This window comes from Bombina bombina, chromosome 1 (assembly GCF_027579735.1).
Source record: "Bombina bombina isolate aBomBom1 chromosome 1, aBomBom1.pri, whole genome shotgun sequence".
NCBI classification, from domain to species: domain Eukaryota; kingdom Metazoa; phylum Chordata; class Amphibia; order Anura; family Bombinatoridae; genus Bombina; species Bombina bombina.
Window position 1 is genome coordinate 742,768,864 of NC_069499.1, and position 19,407 is coordinate 742,788,270.

The 19,407-nt window shown below is 38.6% G+C and overlaps 1 protein-coding gene across 1 annotated transcript in view; it reads right to left on the minus strand.

The window, feature by feature from the left end:
• The window catches only part of GPC3 (glypican 3), a 1,305,553-nt gene that overhangs the window by 519,275 nt on the left and 766,871 nt on the right, over nt 1–19,407 (minus strand). Inside the window, exons 4-5 of the mRNA XM_053699264.1 lie at nt 12,731–12,861; nt 10,952–11,077 (exon numbers count right to left, since the gene is read on the minus strand). Coding sequence (XP_053555239.1) covers nt 10,952–11,077; nt 12,731–12,861 — 257 coding nt within the window. The remainder of the gene's footprint in view (nt 1–10,951; nt 11,078–12,730; nt 12,862–19,407) is intronic.

The window sequence follows — 19,407 nt, forward strand, 5'->3', positions numbered from 1 at the left end:
ACCCAAAGCTGACCAGAAAATATATTCGAACATACCACTTATAATATAAGTATTAGTACTTTATAGCACGTACTGCTGAGCATCAGAACTGATTGTGTAATAGATCTCTATGTGATCATCAGTGCTACAGTTATATAAGTCTTATATAACTGTAGCACTGATGATCACATAGAGATCTATTACACAATCAGTTCTGATGCTCAGCAGTGCGTGCTATAAAGTACTAATATAACTGTAGCACTGATGATCACATAGAGATCTATTACACAATCAGTTCTGATGCTCAGCAGTGCGTGCTATAAAGTACTAATATAACTGTAGCACTGATGATCACATAGAGATCTATTACACAATCAGTTCTGATGCTCAGCAGTGCGTGCTATAAAGTACTAATACTTATATAACTGTAGCACTGATGATCAGATAGAGCTCTATTACACAATCAGTTCTGATGCTCAGCAGTGCTTGCTATAAAGTACTAATACTTATATAACTGTAGCACTGATGATCAGATAGAGCTCTATTACACAATCAGTTCTGATGCTCAGCGTCACTCACCAGCATTACCGTTAGGACTTTAAGATGAGACAGGATTTGTCAATCATTGTGTACAGTGGCATGATGACATTGAATGATGTGACAAGACACAGTGGCAGCATAGATAGTACAGTTACAAGATGTGGCAAAGTGTGACAAGAACATGGTGTAACAAGATATGATATGGTGTAACAAGATGTAGCATGTGTTTTGACAGAATATATGGTGACAGGATTCTTCTTTTTTTTCCTTCAACATAAATGTTGTGCACAGAAAAATGTAATCTTGTCTATTTTCTGGTAGAACAGTTGAATGACACTACTATGTATCTATAGATATATACTTTAGTACTGTGCTATATTACTTAAGATTCCTTATTCTAGCTGATGAAGTATGTCCCAGAAATTTCTGCTTTCCATCCATCTGATGCCTGATATAAACTGTATGTTAGTATAAATCAGCTAGAATAAGGGATCTTAAGTAATAGCACAGTACTAAAGTATATATATATAGATACATAGTAGTGTCATTCAACTGTTCTACCAGAAAATAGACAAGATGACATTTTTCTGTGTACAATATTTATGTTGAAGGAAAAAAAAGAAGAATCCTGTCACCATAACATATTCTGTCAAAACACATGCCACATCTTGTTACACCATGTTCTTGTCACACTATGCCACATCTGTAACTGTACTATGCCACTGTCTTGTCACACCATTCAATGTCATCATGCCACACAATGACAAATCCTGTCTCATCTTATCACATCATCAGTCATCATCATACCTCTTTTGGCAGTGCAGTCAGCTAAGGAGCAGACATTTTCACGATCACCTCTGAATTCAAGGCACACACACCTGACCTGCTGGCCTGGCACCCCTCCCTCCCCGGCCCCTCCTGTCCTGTCACCATTACCGTTAGGAGCAGAGCTCCTGCCATTGCATGCTCTTTACCGTACCCAGGCTAGCTGTTATGCCTCGCTGTCCTTCATTTATTGCTATGGCGACCAGAGTCACTTTATTGAACTGTCCAATATTTGATCATTTCTTTCATTCCATATAAAAAACAGTTATAAATAACCTGTTCAGTATCTATATACAATGTGTGTGTAGTAACTATATATATATATATATATATATATATATATATATATAATACTGTGTGCAGGTGCTTGTGATTACCATACCTGTAACATGTAGATCAATAGCCATGTATAAGTACACAGTGTGTTGTGTATATACAGTCTGTGTAATAATTATACATTACCGCTAGGAGCTCCTGCCATTGTATGCTCGTACCCAGCTGTTATGCCACCCAAAAGGCATTATTCATAACAGTTCTTCCCACTCAAATACAGTCTGTGACACATTTTGACCTAGTGTCAAAGGACCAGTAAACACAGTAGATTTGCATAATCAACAAATGCAAGATAACAAGACAATACAATAGCATTTACTCTGAATTTCAAATGAGTAGTAGATTTTTTTCTAACAAATTTTAAAGTTATGTATATTTCCACTCCCCCTGTACCATGTGACAGCCATCAGCCAATCACAAATGCATACACGTACCATGTTACAGCCATCAGGCAATCACAAATGCATACACACTTATTCTGTGAATTATTGCACACACTCAGTAGGAGCTGGTGACTCAAAGTTTAATTATTTTTTTTGTGTTCACATTTTGTTAATGGAAGTAAATTGGGAAGTTGTTTAAAATTGCATGCTCTATCTGAATAATGAAAGTTTAATTTTGATTAGAGTGTCCCTTTAAGTTGTGATTTACTACTGGCATGTCATTGTCATCGGTCCTGTGATCATCATCGTGGTCCAGAGGGGTGTGGCCCCCGCTGCGGCAGGCGTCCCTTTTTTTTTGTATTGAAGGTGGCAACCCTAGACGGCGCAGTATATGGGATAGCTCGAGTTGCGAGCTGAAACTGCGGGCGACGCGGGTTCCCTCGCTTGCGCCGCAAACTACGATCTATATCGGATCGCGCCCCAAATTCCTTGTCCACCAGGACACCACTGACTACCCTAAATACTGACATCAGCATCCTGTCATTGTAGGTGTGTGAATTATCAATAAAGTTTATTACAAGTTTCTTTAAACAGTTTGTTCTAATCTGACTGTTTTTCTTTGCACATCAGAGCTGCATGATTTACATTTATAACATCGTAATACTGTTGCACTACAAGCTTTTTGGAAAGAAGAGGGGTGAATCTGTGGCTTTTCTTTTATCATGCTACCCTGTAACTGAATGCAATTGTTATGGGCACATTCTTTAAAGAACTGATTTTTCCCCTAAGTACAGTGGCAGAGAGTATTTTTTGCAATAAAATAGTTCTATTTCTTTGCAATCATACATTAAACTATCATATTAAGTTAGTGTGATATCTTGTATGCATTAACATTTCTGCAATAAAGTATTCAACAATTTTATTTTTATTAAACATAATTATTTTTTTTTCAATTAAAATCTCCTTTTAAAATGCACTTTTAAATTATAAAAAAAACGGAAAAAAAATCAATCCTGAAAATAAACTGCAAATCATTTTTTTTACTCTAAACTCTTAAACATTATAAATTAAAATTTTAAAGTCTTTCCTGTCCCAACACTAAGTGAAGGTGAACAATTAGTTTTTAAGAAAGTGGCCTGTAGACCCCCCAAAATGCAATAGGACAACCCTCCGATACAAACAATGAATGAGTCCTTGCTAGCCATTCCCCATCCATACTAGCTAAGTCGAAGGCTATTCCCATCCAAAAAAAGGTGCTCCCACCATTTTTAAAACTGGAGACACAGACATGTTATAAAAACTTTCGCTCTATGAAGAGAGCACCAAAGCTGGGATACCCTATCAAAACAATGTAATTGAAGAAAATAGATATGTTTTTCATTGCACTTGTTTAATTTTTTATTTTTTTTTAATTGTCAAAAGGCTTTATTATATCAAGTTGAAGCATATATTACACAATATCGAAGCAGTGTTGCTCATATACATAAAATAGTATAATAAACTGGTCTCACAGAACAGAGTGCAAGAGAAGATTAAAATACTTCTCGCAGTTCACAGATGGTAGAGACACTCGTCATTAAACGTTGCTTAAGATTTCAATTTGATAAAACACTCTACAGTATATTTATGACTTGATATATCTTAGTATAACTTATAAACAATCAGAACAAATAACAAATCCAAAAACATCTATGTAGCTGTGAAGGACAAAAAGGTACTTTGTGTTAGCTAATCTGTAAATCTATGTGCAAGTTATGGAAGAAGAGGGTGTGAATGTTGACAAGTATAAATTCACAAAGAGGTCTAGGGTGTTATGTGTATCTCTGAACAATTATTGTCGAAAGAGGAGGAGGAGGGAAGGGTGTTGGGTCTTAGTGATGAGCAGTTGTAACAGTAGTGGGCTGTGAGGAGCGTAGATATTCTTCCCAGAGCAGGCGGATTGACAAGAAATCTTCTGTTTTGTGTAGTTTTGCATAGTGATACTGTTCCAAATCTATAGCAGTGGACACTCTATCGCGCCAGAATTGTAGGGTTGGTAAAGTTGATTGTTTCCAGTAGTACGGGATATATCTTTTGGCCGTATTGATCATTATAGTAAGGAGTTTAAGTCTTAGTGAGCAGGTTATCTGAGGGATAAAGTTAAAAAGAAAAATTCATGGGGTGTGTGGGAGAGAGGTTCCTATCACCAACTTTATTTCTTCTCTAATATCTGACCAATATGTTTGTGCGACAGGGCATGACCACCATAAGTGGGTAAAGGTGCCTCGCTGTGTGCATCCTCTCCAGCAGTCGGTGTTAGAACTTGGGAACAATCTCCCTAATCTGTCGGGGGTGTAATGCCATCTACTGAGGAGTTTCATGTTCATTTCTGCTATGTTCATTGAGGAGGCAGAGGAGCTCATTTGTTTGTATATTATTTTCCATGTTTTAGGTGGTTGTTGGCCATTCAGCTCCTTCTCCCAACTGGCGGTGTAGGATGGGCGGTGTAATGAGCGGTGTGACAGTAGTAATTTATAGGACATGGAGAGGATACCCGTTGTCGGGAATGATAGATAGCATAAAGATTCAAATGTAGTCAAAGGTCGGGTCAGATTGTGCCTATCCATATGTGTTGAAAAATAATGTGCAAGTTGGTGGTATGTAAACCAATTATGTAGGGCAGGTCCCATAATCTCGATTACCTCTTCTCTAGGTTTTAGTTTACTGTTCTGTAAGAGTAAATGATGGGGTATCGCCTGAGTAAGATTAGGGTTATCGGTGCTATGGAATGTGAGCTGAAATGGAGTTGTGGGATTATCTAAAAGGGGTGTTAGAGGAGAGCAAGGTGTAGAGATTGTTTTGTGTCCCCTTAAGATTTTCCCCCATACGGTAAATGTTTCTCGCACTAAAAAGGGGAGTTCTGGGCAGCACTGTTCGTGTTTTGTTGTAAGCCAGCATCTCCCCCCCAAATGGCCCCTCTGTGCCAGTTCGTGTTCTAACCCTATCCATTCCTTATGGTCATAAAGGTTGCATAATGATACATCAATATATTCGGGACTCCAAGTCCTCCTTCTAGTTTAGTGCGGTATAAGGTTTGTGTAGCGATCCGAGGGCGTTTATGATTCCAGATGTATGAGTTGATGAATTTCTGTAAAGAATAGATGGTGGAATCAGGGATGGGGATAAGTAATGTTTGAAGAACGTAAAGGATTTTAGGAAGTATTACCATTTTAATGGCATTCACTCTGCCCAACCAGGAGATTGGTTTATTGGATCATGAGTGTAAGGAAGCCGCAATATGGCTTTTCAAAGGGTCAAAATTTAGGGGGGTCAGCTCTTGTAGATGTGGTGAGATCAAAATCCCAAGATATTTGAGTGCTATCGGTTGGTGTTTAAATTTATGCGAGTGCAGTATACATAAGTCTTCGGGAGGTGTCTCTAAGTTAATAAACTCCAATTTTGTGTTATTAATATGAAAGTTAGACAGCGTCCCATATTTTTGGAAAAGAAGTAGTAGAGAGGGGATAGAAGTAGGGAGATTCGTGAGTGTAAGTATAACATCATCCGTATATAAGGAGACCTTATACTCCTGTTGTCTTATGGTAATACCAGTGATCGAAGGTGTGGTTCTAATGTAAGTTGCAAGTACTTCCATTGCCAGGATAAATAGTGTTGGGGAAAGTGGGCACCCTTGTCTGGTACCGTTGTTTATATGAAAGGATGGTGACAAGGAGTCATTTAGTTTTATTTTAGCCGTGGGAGTGTTGTACAATGCGAAAATCTTATGGATAAATTGGTCATCGAACCCAAACTTCTTCAAAGTCTGAGTCAAAAAAGGCCAACTAAGGCGGTCAAATGCCTTTTCGGCATCTAAAGACAGGACTATAGAAGGGATGTGGTTACTTGTAGCATATTCTATAATATTTAAAATTTTAATGGTGTTATCCCGGGCCTCTCTGCGAGGAGTGAAACCTACTTGATTGGTATGTAAAATGTCTGGGATAATCTTGTTCAATCGAATGGCAAGGATTTTAGCATATAATTTAATATCTAAATTTAGCAATGAAATTGGGCGGAAGTTTGAGGGTGTTGTAGCTGGTTTGCCAGGTTTTGGTATCACTACCACATGCGCCTCTAGCATAGAAGAAGGAAACTGTGATCCGTCTGCTATTGAATTAAATAGTCTCATTAAATGAGGTCCTAGGGTGTCTCGGAACGTCTGATAATATCTCGCGGAGAAACCATCGGGGCCTGGGCTTTTCCCTGGTTTTAACTCTTGTATTGCAAGTATAACCTCTTGTGGGGTAATATGCGAATTGAGGTCCTTTAATTGTGTGTTAGAAATAGATGGGAGTTGACAATCTTGAAGGAATTGTGAGGTATCTTGCGAAAGTTGGGCTAAAGGGATCTCAGAGTGTATATTATATAAATTTGAGTAATAAGAGTGGAAAACCTGAAGAATATCTGGAGTGGTTTTCTGAAGGGGTCTACCCGGGGTTTGGATTTCATATATGTGTGATTAAAGTTTCCTTTTTTTGAGGGTCCTGGCCAGGTATTTACCTGCTCTGTTCCATTCAAAATGAAACAAGCTGTTCGTTTTCCTTTTTAAAGTGTGGTATTCTATCTGAAGGAAGTCATCTAGTGCCTTCCGTATGACTGCAATTTCGGAGAGGATAGAAGAGTTTGTTGGCGATTGCTTGTGTTGGAAGTTTAAATGTGAGAGTTTGGAGGTGAGATTGTTATATGTGTGTTGCTGTGTTTTGTTAACCTGGGATTTTAGTTTGATAAATTCACCCCGAAGGAAACATTTATGTGCCTCTCAGACGGAGAACTGATTGGGTGTTGAGGGAGAGTTAATAAGAAAGTATTCAGTCAGAGTATCATTTAACTTTATAACATTGTCAACATTACTCAGAAGGGTATCATCTAACTTCCAGTGATAGTGATTCATTGTGCGTTTCGGCCAATTGATATGTAATTGGATCACAGAATGATCAGACCATGGGGTAGGTGTGATAGTGCATTTTTGTAATTTGGGATAGGCCCAGCTGATTAGTAAAGATATAATCTATGCGACTATAAGACTTATTGGGGTAGGAGTAAAATGTGTAGTCCCTTGTATCAGGGTGTTAAAAAGCACCATGTGTCATATAAATTATGTAGTTTAAGGTGCTTCCAAAAATATGTAAGGAATTTAGTGTTTGGTTTTGTGAGGGGATTAGTGCTGTCTAGTTGTGGTTGGAGTGGGAAATTAAAATCACCTCCTAAATAAACCGGTCCCTTGGAGGTATCCAACAATCTGTTGAACATTTTGATAAAAAATGGTTTTGGGGTAGTGTTAGGTGCATATATGGTAACGAGGGTTATGGGCTGACCATAAAGGAGGCCTATCAAGCCTAAAAACCTATCCTCTCCATCTGCTATCTTATTCAAAAGTGTAAAAGGTAGTGTCTTCTTAAGTAGGATACTGACTCCACATTTTTTAGTAGGGCCTGAATTGTGGAAGTGTTGGGTATACGTACGACCGAAATACTTTGTCCAGCAATTTTTTTTAAAATGGGTTTCTTGTAAGTAAATAATATCTGCTCCTCTTTTCGCTAGATCAGAGAGCGCCTTAGAGCAGTTGCAGGGGGAATTCAATCCCTTTGCATTTTGTGATAAAATAATCAGGGGGCGAGGTTCCTTATAATATTGGGAAGTCATAGTTTAGATGTGCGTGTGCATGAGCTAAAGTAAGTAGAATATACATCTTGCTAGTGGTATGAAAAGTATGTGATAAGACCTCTTTTGCATATAAAATAGACAGTTTTTCACAGCATGCATATCTTACAAAAAAACAGTAGAGTAAACATTGTAAACATACTTTGAAATCAACAACATGGAAAAAAATAAACACATTTCTAAGTCTAATAATAGACATAAATTAGAGTAAAAGTTCTTAAGGGGGTAAAGAAAAAGAACGGATCTCTTAATTATGTAACTTAATGTGGTTTCTCCAACCCTTTACCTTATTAGGTTTTGGGGGGAGAATCGTCTTTTAAATCCTGGGGAGTAAGTAAAAATATAGGTAAGTAACCCCGAGTATCACAAGGTTAAGCATGGCCATGGAGGGGAGAAAAAGGGAAGGGAAGGGTCTGCATCAATATCATTGTTGTGTTAAGATGTGCAGTCAGCATTACCTGACCAGATGTCATATCCTCCGGGTTGCATGCCTTCGGTGGAAGGGTTTACTGTGATAGTCTAGTCTGCAAAAGTATCTGGTCATTGCAAAGAGCCTCGGAATCAACCCTCCTCAGGGCTGGAACGGTGGGGAGATTTCTGTGAAGTAATGTCTCTATTCTCTCTGTTTTGTCTGTGATCGGGGGTCTTGCGTGGTACTCTGGTTTGCCAGTTCATTAGGTTTGTCTTCATTCTTTTAGGTAATGCTTGAAGAGAAGAAGGAACAGGAGGTTCCACTGAGGGTTGGTCTATACCCAGATCTTTGCAAAAGGATGGGATATCTTCTGGCGTATGGCAGGTGTATCACCTATCATTCTGTATAACCATTAAATTGACGGGGAAGCCCCACCTGTAAGGGATCTTCTTGTTTCGGAGTAGAGATGTGAGTGGGAGGAATTATTTTCTTATCTGCAGGGTCCTAGTAGAAAGATCCTGGTAAAATTGTACAACATTGCCCCTAAATTTAATAGGTTGGTGTCTTCGTGATTAATTAAGCAGCATCTCCTTTTCAAGAAAGTTTTTAAATGTAATAATAACATCTCGGGGTGGGGCATTGTCAGGGGGTTTAGGCCTGAGGGCTCTGTGGGCTCTTACCCTTTGTATGTCATTTGGGTAGGCAGATTCCTTTATGGAGGTGAATAGGGATTGTAAATATTCAGGAAAGTCTCTCGGTAGGATGGATTCAGGAATTCCTCGAAGCCTTAGATTTTTCCGTCTGCTCCTGTTTTATAAGTCGTCGATCTTATCCATCAATGCTGTTATTGTTTCCTGATGTGTTGAAGTTCTGTCTTCTATTCTTTGAATGTCCTCCCTCACCTCCTCAGTCTCTGCCTCCAGCATGTCCACTCTAGAACTTTAATTGTGGAGATCTTGTTTCAGTTCCGTTAATTCTTCACGGAGACAGGTTCTAAAGATATCAGATATCTCTTGTTTCGTTGCAAAATGAGACAATAGCGAGGCAGGAATGTTGTCAGTTATGCTGGGTGATGGTGAAAGTGCAGCTGCACAGTCCTCCGGGAGCTCATAGGAGGTGTTGAGTGCTCCATAGCAAAAAATGATGGCATGGTATGGGACTTGGTTGCAGCTTGTTTTAGAGTTCTCTCTGACTTTGTTTGTCTTCTAGCTGCCATCATAATAAGGATAGATGGAGTGTTTCTTAATATAAATCAGCTGTTATTAGTTATACAGTTAGGATGAGATGCAGTAAATGGGTCAAGTTCCTCTCTCATAAACAGGTTTGGCAGTGGAAACACCCTGTGCAAAACACTCCTATCCCTCAGCTAGGTTATTTATGAAGTGGAGTGTGCATGTGTTGCTTCTGGAAGGAAGAGGAGCAGTCACCCACAGAGTAGTGTGTGCTCTAGGCTTATTGCTGTCAGGAAATATATTTGATATGATTTATTATACACCCTGCATATGGAGCTTGATCTGTTTCCCAAGGCTCTAGTTTCAGTAAATGCTTCCTCAGTTGCAATGTAAACAGTATATACAGTGTCCTTTATGTGCACTATATGTGGCAAATGTAAAATAAATGGAAGGGTAAGGAGTAAGGAGCGTACTTATATATCAGAAAATACTTCCTCACCGTAGGCCCGAAACCTTCCCTCCCTTGTCTCCTACACTGAAGGAGAATTGTGCAGCACTAAATCAGTGTCTCATCAGATATAAAAAGCACAAATTTGTGTGCAGTTATGAGTATGAAGCCGGGTGATGCTTTACAGTACCTTTATGTGATGCCTCATGAGGGCCAGAGTGAGCTCCGCCTAGAATGTCATTGAGCAGTTCAGAGATTTTGTCAGCTCTGTATCAGGCCGCAAACATGGCGTCTGCCTCGGCACCGTCTCTGGGGGCATGCAACGATCGTTCCCCTGATCTTACCCAAACTGCAAAAGCAAGGTGAGAGGTGCGATGTATGAAGCAAAGGTGGAAATGGAGTTGTCACGCTGGCAGTGAGATGTGGAATTCACAGTAGCGCGTTTGAAGCTCCCGGTGGTGTGATGGTCGGCCTGTCCTCAAAATGGCATTAGCGCAGTGTCTGATCGTAGGTATCGGCCAGCTCTTCTGATCTCCAGGTGCCAGGCAGGGTAGCGCAAATGCTCCGCATTAGGTGTCTGCAGACCAGAGGCACTGTGGGTAGTGAAGGTGTCCTTAAGTAGGCTTATGCTGTCTTGTGTTCCACCTTGTTACTCTGGGGGCTCGTATGCCAACATAGATAGAAGATAGGAGGTCAATATTTTAGCTATGGGTTCTTCACTCTATAGAGCTTCTCCAGGTCACTTGCTTTATGTGTTTAGCTCAGTTTAACAGCCCAAGATTAGTGATAGAAGAGATCCGTTTCACGGAGCACCGGAGTTACACAGCCATCTTAACTGCAGCCAGGCTCCGCCCCCGCACTTGTTTAATTTTTTATCACTAATTAACCATAATGGTTCTCCATTCCCTTTGTTTTTCTGTACCTCTCAGTTGAATGACCAATTTAAAATATAGTGTCACTGTGAAATACTCTCTGTAGGCCATATTTAGTAAAGCTTCATCTTTAGCCTGTACTATATATTCATGATAATTATAAACACTGGCAAAACATCAACATTTTGATTGTTTGAATTGTATTATCAAACTGTGTTTTGTTATTAACCATCATCATGAAGTAGAATGTACCCTATTACTAACAACTCCTGGTAAATGAATATTACCTTTCTGCAATCTCATGTCCGTTCCAACAGGATGTGTCATTTTCCATAACAGGGCTATACCTGCAGACGTGTACTGGTAAGTTGCTGTAAAAATTGTTATAAGTTTTCAACTTCATAATAAATTCCCTGAAAATAAAAAAAGAAAAAATTGATTTGCCTTTAAATGCTGAAAAATCAAGAGGTGTTATCTCTATCCCTTACTCTACTACATACTAAGGGTCTTTTCCAATCCATTATTAGGGGTATATTTATTATTGTGCTGACAGACATGATACGATGTAGCGTATCATGTCTGGCCCACACAAATAAATGCCGACAGCATATGCTGTCGGCATTTATCATTGCACCATCTGTTCTTGTAAACTGCTGGTGCAATACCATCCGCTGCAGATTCATGGCCAATCGGCCGCTAGCAGAGGGGGTTAATCAACCTAATCGTATGCGATCGGGCTGATAGTTGTCCGCCACCTCAGAGGTGGCGGACAAGTTAAGGAGCAGCGGTCTTAGGACCGCTGATTCTTAAATTCCACTTCAGGCAGAACTGAAGTGGAGTGGGTCGGAAGCAGCATCCGCTGCTTCATAAATCGACCCCTTAGAGTCAAGAAAAGTATCTTACAAATTCAACGCAATTTCAGTTTATAAGACAACTGTTCCAAAACCTGATTATCATGATTTTCCTGTTGCCTTCAGAGAATTTGACAGAGGTATTTCAGTATGCCAAAAAACATTTTTAAGCAAATGGGATAACCTCAATATTATACTTAGAGAATATATTTAGGGCTAGACTACAAGTTGAGCGCAAAATATCGCTTTTACAAAAGCGATATTTGCACTCAACTTGGTAATACCAGCGCACAAGAACAAACTTCCATAGGTTCCAACAGGAGCCTCGTTCTGATGCTGTGAGATATGCTATGAGAACTAGTGCAGCGAAGGGATTAAGTCACGCAGCGATGGGCAGCAGATTGTAATTATATATGTATATGAATTTATACATATATATTTATGTGTTAATATGTGTATATACACATAACACATAAATATATATGTACTTTATATAGGCATATACATATATATTTACTTAGAACACACAGTTCTCAGGAACTTTTCAGTGCCGCCAACTTTAGACCCCCCCCAAAAAAAATGCTACACTAAAAAAAAAAAAAAAGGGGATCTTACGTTATTTGGGGGGCAATTTAAAAAATCTGACCTCTGATTGTAAAGAATTTTTATTAAAAAATAAGAACTATAAAATGATTTATATAAATTATTTTTAGTGTATTTATTCTAGAAATTAATTTGTTGCATAGAATTTTATTCAAATGCAGCATGATGGACATACCCTTTAGTTGTATGGCAATAAAGAATACATTTTGAATAAATGATAAATCCCCTTTACTTGAATAAATTTAATATTTATGATTCTAGGTATTATATGATAAAAAAAGGAAATGTGAAAATTTTGTAAAAATAAATAAAAATAAAATATAAATATTCCATTAAAATACAAATAAAAATATACTTTAACAGCACTTTTGATGTTTTAAATGGTTGTAATCATAATTATAGGAACGGTTGTGTTATATAGTGTAGACATACATTTTTAATAATAATTATTTACATTTTTCCATCTAACGAATTTCACTGTACTGTAACTGCCACAGGTGAAAGCCATGTACATTAATCTGAACGTCTACAGTAGATAACTGTATATAATAGACTATGATTATACAGATTTTATGTTATAAATGTACTGACGTGCACCTATTCATCACTTACCTCCTCTTCCCAGAAAGGGTCTCCTGCTCACTGTATGAGCTCTGAAATACTTTCTTATTAATATGTAGCTGGTTCGCAGCGTGTGCTGATCTTGAAACTCTTTGTTTAGAAAGACTGCATAATTTATTTATCTGTAAAAGAAAAGAAAAAATTGTTCCTTATATTACTGAACTTTAAATGAATAAATGCAGGAAAACATTTATGTGTTGTATTTTTTTATCAATAATTAATAACCAATATAATTATTTGTTGTTTTGTGTATGTTTGTATGTATGTATTTTTTGTGTGTGTTTTTTTATTTAATATCTGAGCCAAACAAAATATCAGGTTAGGGGTGACTGACATGAAATTATGGCAATTCATCAAAATTATAAGACAATGAAAAAGAAAATATAGTTAATTAAACTCTTTAAATGTTATTTATTTATTTGCTATGTTATCAATCAATATATAGTAGTATGTAGAAGTGAAGTCACTTTGATGTATTGCCTCCTTACATTAGCATAAAACAATAAACAAAGAGGAAATGAATGGCTGCACTTTTAATTTCTTATGATAAATAAAGGATGTATGTAAAGCAATTTATCATCTGAGTTAACACTGATCATGATTTATGGCTGTATTACAATGTGTAACAACTAACCAATGGTTCATATTTATGATACACTGTATTAATATTCTACTGTCAAAACTGTTTTAATCAAAAAAAAAAAGCAAAAACGATTAACCCCTTGGTCACCCAATTTGAATGCAATGCTTTGCATATAAAAATGAGTTAACCCCTTGGTCACCCAACTTGACTGCAATGCATTTCATATAAAAAAATATTAAGCCAAGGGTTGACTGCAAAGCATTGTTTCCTACTCTGGTACCTAATTGGTTAGAGAGCAAAGCAACTCACATTTGCTAGTTTTTCCAAGATGTAGATAATTTAGAATCAAAAGTCTGTGGGGTGACTGATGAATAAATATCACAAGTATCTGCTTGCAAAGACACCTTCTATAATGTAATACTATCACTGTCCTTTCTAAGTATGGCAAATAAAAAAAAATATCTTATAAATGGCCAATGAATTAATTGAAAAAAATCCATGTTCTAAATCCTGAAGAGAAACTGCTGGTCACACAATCAGCAGTGCACAGCTGGGTTGTTTGACTGACAGTTTCTGCTTGTTACCAACAGTGCCCTGTGGCCCTTGAGTGGTACTTTATCTATGTGTTTAATCCATTTTATTGGGATTACACCACATTTCAGAGTCACTAGTGTTAAGGTCTGGACTGACCATCAGGCATACACGGCATTTGCCCGGTGGAGCGGTACAGTTGTGGGCCTGTTACCTTAGCCGGGCCCAGTCAGCAGCATTTTATATATTATGTGTGTATGATGTGGGGGACAGCCTTGCCTGCCTCTCACTGCCTTTCTGTATCTGTAAACCAGGTCAGGACTGGTCCAGCCCTGCTCAAAAGCCTGTTGTTTTGAGAAGCTGTAACTACACAGCTGATGTAAGTGGTTATTTATTTTTTTATTACATTTCACTTTCTTACTATCTAATAATTATTAATTAGATTCTAATTATAACTAATTTAGAAAATACAGTGACAGAAGGATGCTGCAAACTTTAAATGTTTTTGTTACTCAAACTAGAACATTATACTTGTCAGTTTTTAAAGATTAGTTTTGGGGTATGGTTAAATAACAAAAGTGTTGGTTATGGTCTGCTTGTCCTTACAATGCAGGGGGCAATTTTTGGTCACATTTGGTGACCATTCTAGTTTTAAAATTAGAGCATGGATTTTTTTCCTTAAAAGCACCAGTAAATACAGTAGATTTGCATACTCAGCAAATAAATGATAAAAACTTCAAATAAGTAGTATATTTTTTTCTGACAAATTTCAGTTATGTCTATTTCCACTCCCCCTGTATCATGTGACATCCATCAGCCAATCACAAATGCATATATTCTGTGAATTCTTGCACATGCTCAGTAGGAGCCGGTGACTCAAAAAGTGTAAATATAAAAAAAACTGTGCACTTTGTTAATGGAAGTAAATTGTAAAGTTTAAAATTGTGTGCTCTATCTGAATCATGAGACTTTCATTTTGACTTTACTGTCCCTTTAACATACTAGGGTCACTTAGTCATCCTGTTTTAAATGTTGGGATGTTGCTGTGTGCGTTTTATGTTAAGTGATGTGGAATCTTCTTTATCTATTGGTAATTTGATCCTTGTCATCACTGTTAGACTAGGTGTGTATCCCGTGGTTCCTTATTTAATATTGTAAAATCATTTATTTATTACGATATTAAAGCTGTATAAAACATTAAACAAAGGATAATGAAAGAAAAATAACAATGAGAAAACATTGCCAGCTTTCAATTAGTGAGACACAACGTGAGACAAGATAACTTACAGGTACAATAGAGTCTTTATGAATTCTGCTTGCATGGCTAATGTTTAGGTAAAAATCCATTCACATGCACAGAACATATTGGGCTAAATTACAAGTGGCGCGGTATTTTTATTTGCGAAAACTTCGCTAGAGTTAAGATTTTTGCACTAGTCGGTTTGAGTTCTTATTACAAGCTACAAATAAATTATTTGTCGCAATCGTTAACCCGAATAGTTCAAAAATCCTCCCATCTCAAAACAACATAGCATATTCACATTAGCAAATGTAAAATATTTACAGTAAATACATAGTTAAAATATTTATTAAATATGAATATTGCATATATGTTTTATCATGTTTTTATCTACTTAATGGCAAAGGGCTATAATGCAATATATATGTCTATTTATGTGTACATATATATTAATGTTTTTATATTTGTATATACAGTGTGGCTGTAATCAATATATACAATAATAAATACATTAATATATATGTACACATATATAAACATATATTTATATACAAATACAAATACATCTTAGCAATGCATATGTATGTGTCTTAATTTTAGTAATTTGCCTGCTTTGAGATCTCCTATCTTTGAGCCCTTTTAACTTTTTTCTGTAATATTGTTATTAATTTTTTTTAATCAAACGGTGTTAATATGAGTGTAACTGTATTTTGTAATGTATTCTTGAAGTGTTTTGTGCAAATTTGTTTTCCAGAAAACAGTTGACCACAGCTCTGACATTGCGGTAAGGATTGAAGCATAAAGGGCAGTTGCGCTAGAGCAATCGTGGTTTCGCACCATTTGTAATATCAGCACAATTCAAATGGCTCGCAAAAACTAAATTTATGCTTACCTGATAAATTTGTTTCTTTCCGGATATGGTAAACCCACGGCTTGAGTACTTACTGTTGGGAATATCTCTCCTGGCTAGCAGAAGGAGGCAAAGAGCACCACAGTTAAACTGCTAAGTATCACTCCCTTACCCACAACCCCCAGTCATTTGACCGAAGGGAAATGGTGAAAAAGGAGTAACACAAGGTGTAGAGGTGCCTGAGGTTATAGTCAAAAGAACAACTGTCTTAAAATAAAGGGTGGCGCCGTGGACTCACCATATCCGGAAAGAAACAAATTTATCAGGTAAGGATACATTTTGTTTTTCTTTCATAATATATGGTGATTCCATGGCTTGAGTAATTACTGTTGGTAACCAATAACCATGCTAGAGGACATGGATAAATAGTAAGGGACAAGACAGGCAGTCCTAAACAGAAGGCACCACCGCTTGAAGAACCTTTCTCCCAAAAGAAGCCTCAGCCGAGTCAAAAGTATAAAATTTGGAAAATTTGGAAAAACAGAATTTATGCTTACCTGATAAATTACTTTCTCCAACGGTGTGTCCGGTCCACGGCGTCATCCTTACTTGTGGGAATATCTCTTCCCCAACAGGAAATGGCAAAGAGTCCCAGCAAAGCTGGCCATATAGTCCCTCCTAGGCTCCGCCCACCCCAGTCATTCGACCGACGGACAGGAGGAAATATATATAGGAGAAACCATATGGTACCGTGGTGACTGTAGTTAGAGAAAATAATTCATCAGACCTGATTAAAAAACCAGGGCGGGCCGTGGACCGGACACACCGTTGGAGAAAGTAATTTATCAGGTAAGCATAAATTCTGTTTTCTCCATCATTGGTGTGTCCGGTCCACGGCGTCATCCTTACTTGTGGGAACCAATACCAAAGCTTTAGGACACGGATGAAGGGAGGGAGCAAATCAGGTTACCTAAACGGAAGGCACCACAGCTTGCAAAACCTTTCTCCCAAAAATAGCCTCCGAAGAAGCAAAAGTATCAAATTTGTAAAATTTGGCAAAAGTGTGCAGTGAAGACCAAGTCGCTGCCTTACATATCTGGTCAACAGAAGCCTCGTTCTTGAAGGCCCATGTGGAAGCCACAGCCCTAGTAGAGTGAGCTGTGATTCTTTCAGGAGGCTGCCGTCCGGCAGTCTCATAAGCCAATCGGATGATGCTTTTAAGCCAAAAGGAAAGAGAGGTAGAAGTCGCTTTTTGACCTCTCCTTTTACCAGAATAAACAACAAACAAGGAAGAAGTTTGTCTGAAATCTTTTGTAGCCTCTAAATAGAATTTTAGAGCACGGACTACGTCCAAATTATGTAACAAACGTTCCTTCTTTGAAACTGGATTCGGACATAAAGAAGGAACAACTATCTCCTGGTTAATATTTTTGTTAGAAACAACCTTAGGAAGAAAACCAGGCTTAGTACGCAAAACCACCTTATCTGCATGGAACACCAGAAAGGGCGGAGAACACTGCAGAGCAGATAACTCTGAAACTCTTCTAGCAGAAGAAATTGCAACCAAAAACAAAACTTTCCAAGATAGTAACTTAATATCTATGGAATGTAAAGGTTCAAACGGAACCCCTTGAAGAACTGAAAGAACTAGATTTAGACTCCAGGGAGGAGTCAAAGGTCTGTAAACAGGCTTGATCCTAACCAGAGCCTGAACAAATGCTTGAACATCTGGCACAGTTGCCAGTCTTTTGTGTAGTAAGACAGATAAAGCAGAGATCTGTCCCTTTAGAGAACTTGCAGATAATCCTTTCTCCAAACCTTCTTGTAGAAAGGAGAGAATCTTAGGAATTTTTATCTTATTCCATGGGAATCCTTTGGATTCACACCAACAGATATATCTTTTCCATATTTTATGGTAAATCTTTCTAGTTACCGGTTTTCTGGCCTGAACCAGAGTATTTATCACAGAATCTGAAAACCCACGCTTCGATAGAATCAAGCGTTCAATCTCCAAGCCGTCAGCTGGAGGGAGACCAGATTTGGATGTTCGAATGGACCCTGAACAAGAAGGTCCTGTCTCAAAGGTAGCTTCCATGGTGGAACCGATGACATATTCACCAGGTCTGCATACCAAGTTCTGCGTGGCCACGCAGGAGCTATCAAGATCACCGAGGCCCTCTCCTGATTGATCCTGGCTACCAGCCTGGGAATGAGAGGAAACGGTGGAAATACATAAGCTAGGTTGAAGGTCCAAGGTGCTACTAGTGCATCTACTAGAGTCGCCTTGGGATCCCTGGATCTGGACCCGTAGCAAGGAACCTTGAAGTTCTGACGAGACGCCATCAGATCCATGTCTGGAATGCCCCATAATTGGGTTATTTGGGCAAAGATCTCCGGGTGGAGTTCCCACTCCCCCGGATGGAATGTCTGACGACTCAGAAAATCCGCCTCCCAGTTTTCCACACCTGGGATGTGGATCGCAGACAGGTGGCAGGAGTGATCCTCCGCCCATTGAATTATTTTGGTCACTTCTTTCATCGCCAGGGAACTCCTTGTTCCCCCCTGATGATTGATATACGCAACGGTCGTCATGTTGTCTAATTGGAACCTTATGAATCTGGCCTTTGCTAGTTGAGGCCAAGCCCTGAGAGCATTGAATATCGCTCTCAGCTCCAGAATGTTTATCGGGAGAAGAGACTCTTCCCGAGACCATAGACCCTGAGCTTTCAGGGATTCCCAGACCGCGCCCCAGCCCACTAGACTGGCGTCGGTCGTGACAATGACCCACTCTGGTCTGCGGAAGCTCATTCCCTGGGACAGATGGTCCAGGGTCAGCCACCAACGGAGTGAATCTCTGGTCTTCTGATCTACTTGAATCATTGGAGACAAGTCTGTATAATCCCCATTCCACTGTTTGAGCATGCACAGTTGTAATGGTCTTAGATGAATTCGTGCAAAAGGAACTATGTCCATTGCTGCAACCATCAACCCTACTACTTCCATGCACTGCGCTATGGAAGGACGAGGAACAGAATGAAGAGCTTGACAAGAGCTTAGAAGTTTTGATTTTCTGACCTCTGTCAGAAAAATCCTCATTTCTAAGGAATCTATTATTGTTCCCAAGAAGAGAACTCTTGTCGACGGAGACAGAGAACTTTTTTCTATGTTCACCTTCCATCCGTGTGATCTGAGAAAGGCCAGAACGATGTTTGTATGAGCCTTTGCTTTTGACAAGGACGACGCTTGTATTAGAATGTCGTCCAAGTAAGGTACTACTGCAATGCCCCTCGGTCTTAGAACCGCTAGAAGGGACCCTAGCACCTTTGTGAAAATCCTTGGAGCAGTGGCTAACCCGAATGGGAGGGCCACAAACTGGTAATGCTTGTCCAGAAAAGCGAACCTTAGGAACTGATGATGTTCTTTGTGGATAGGAATATGTAGGTACGCATCCTTTAGATCCACGG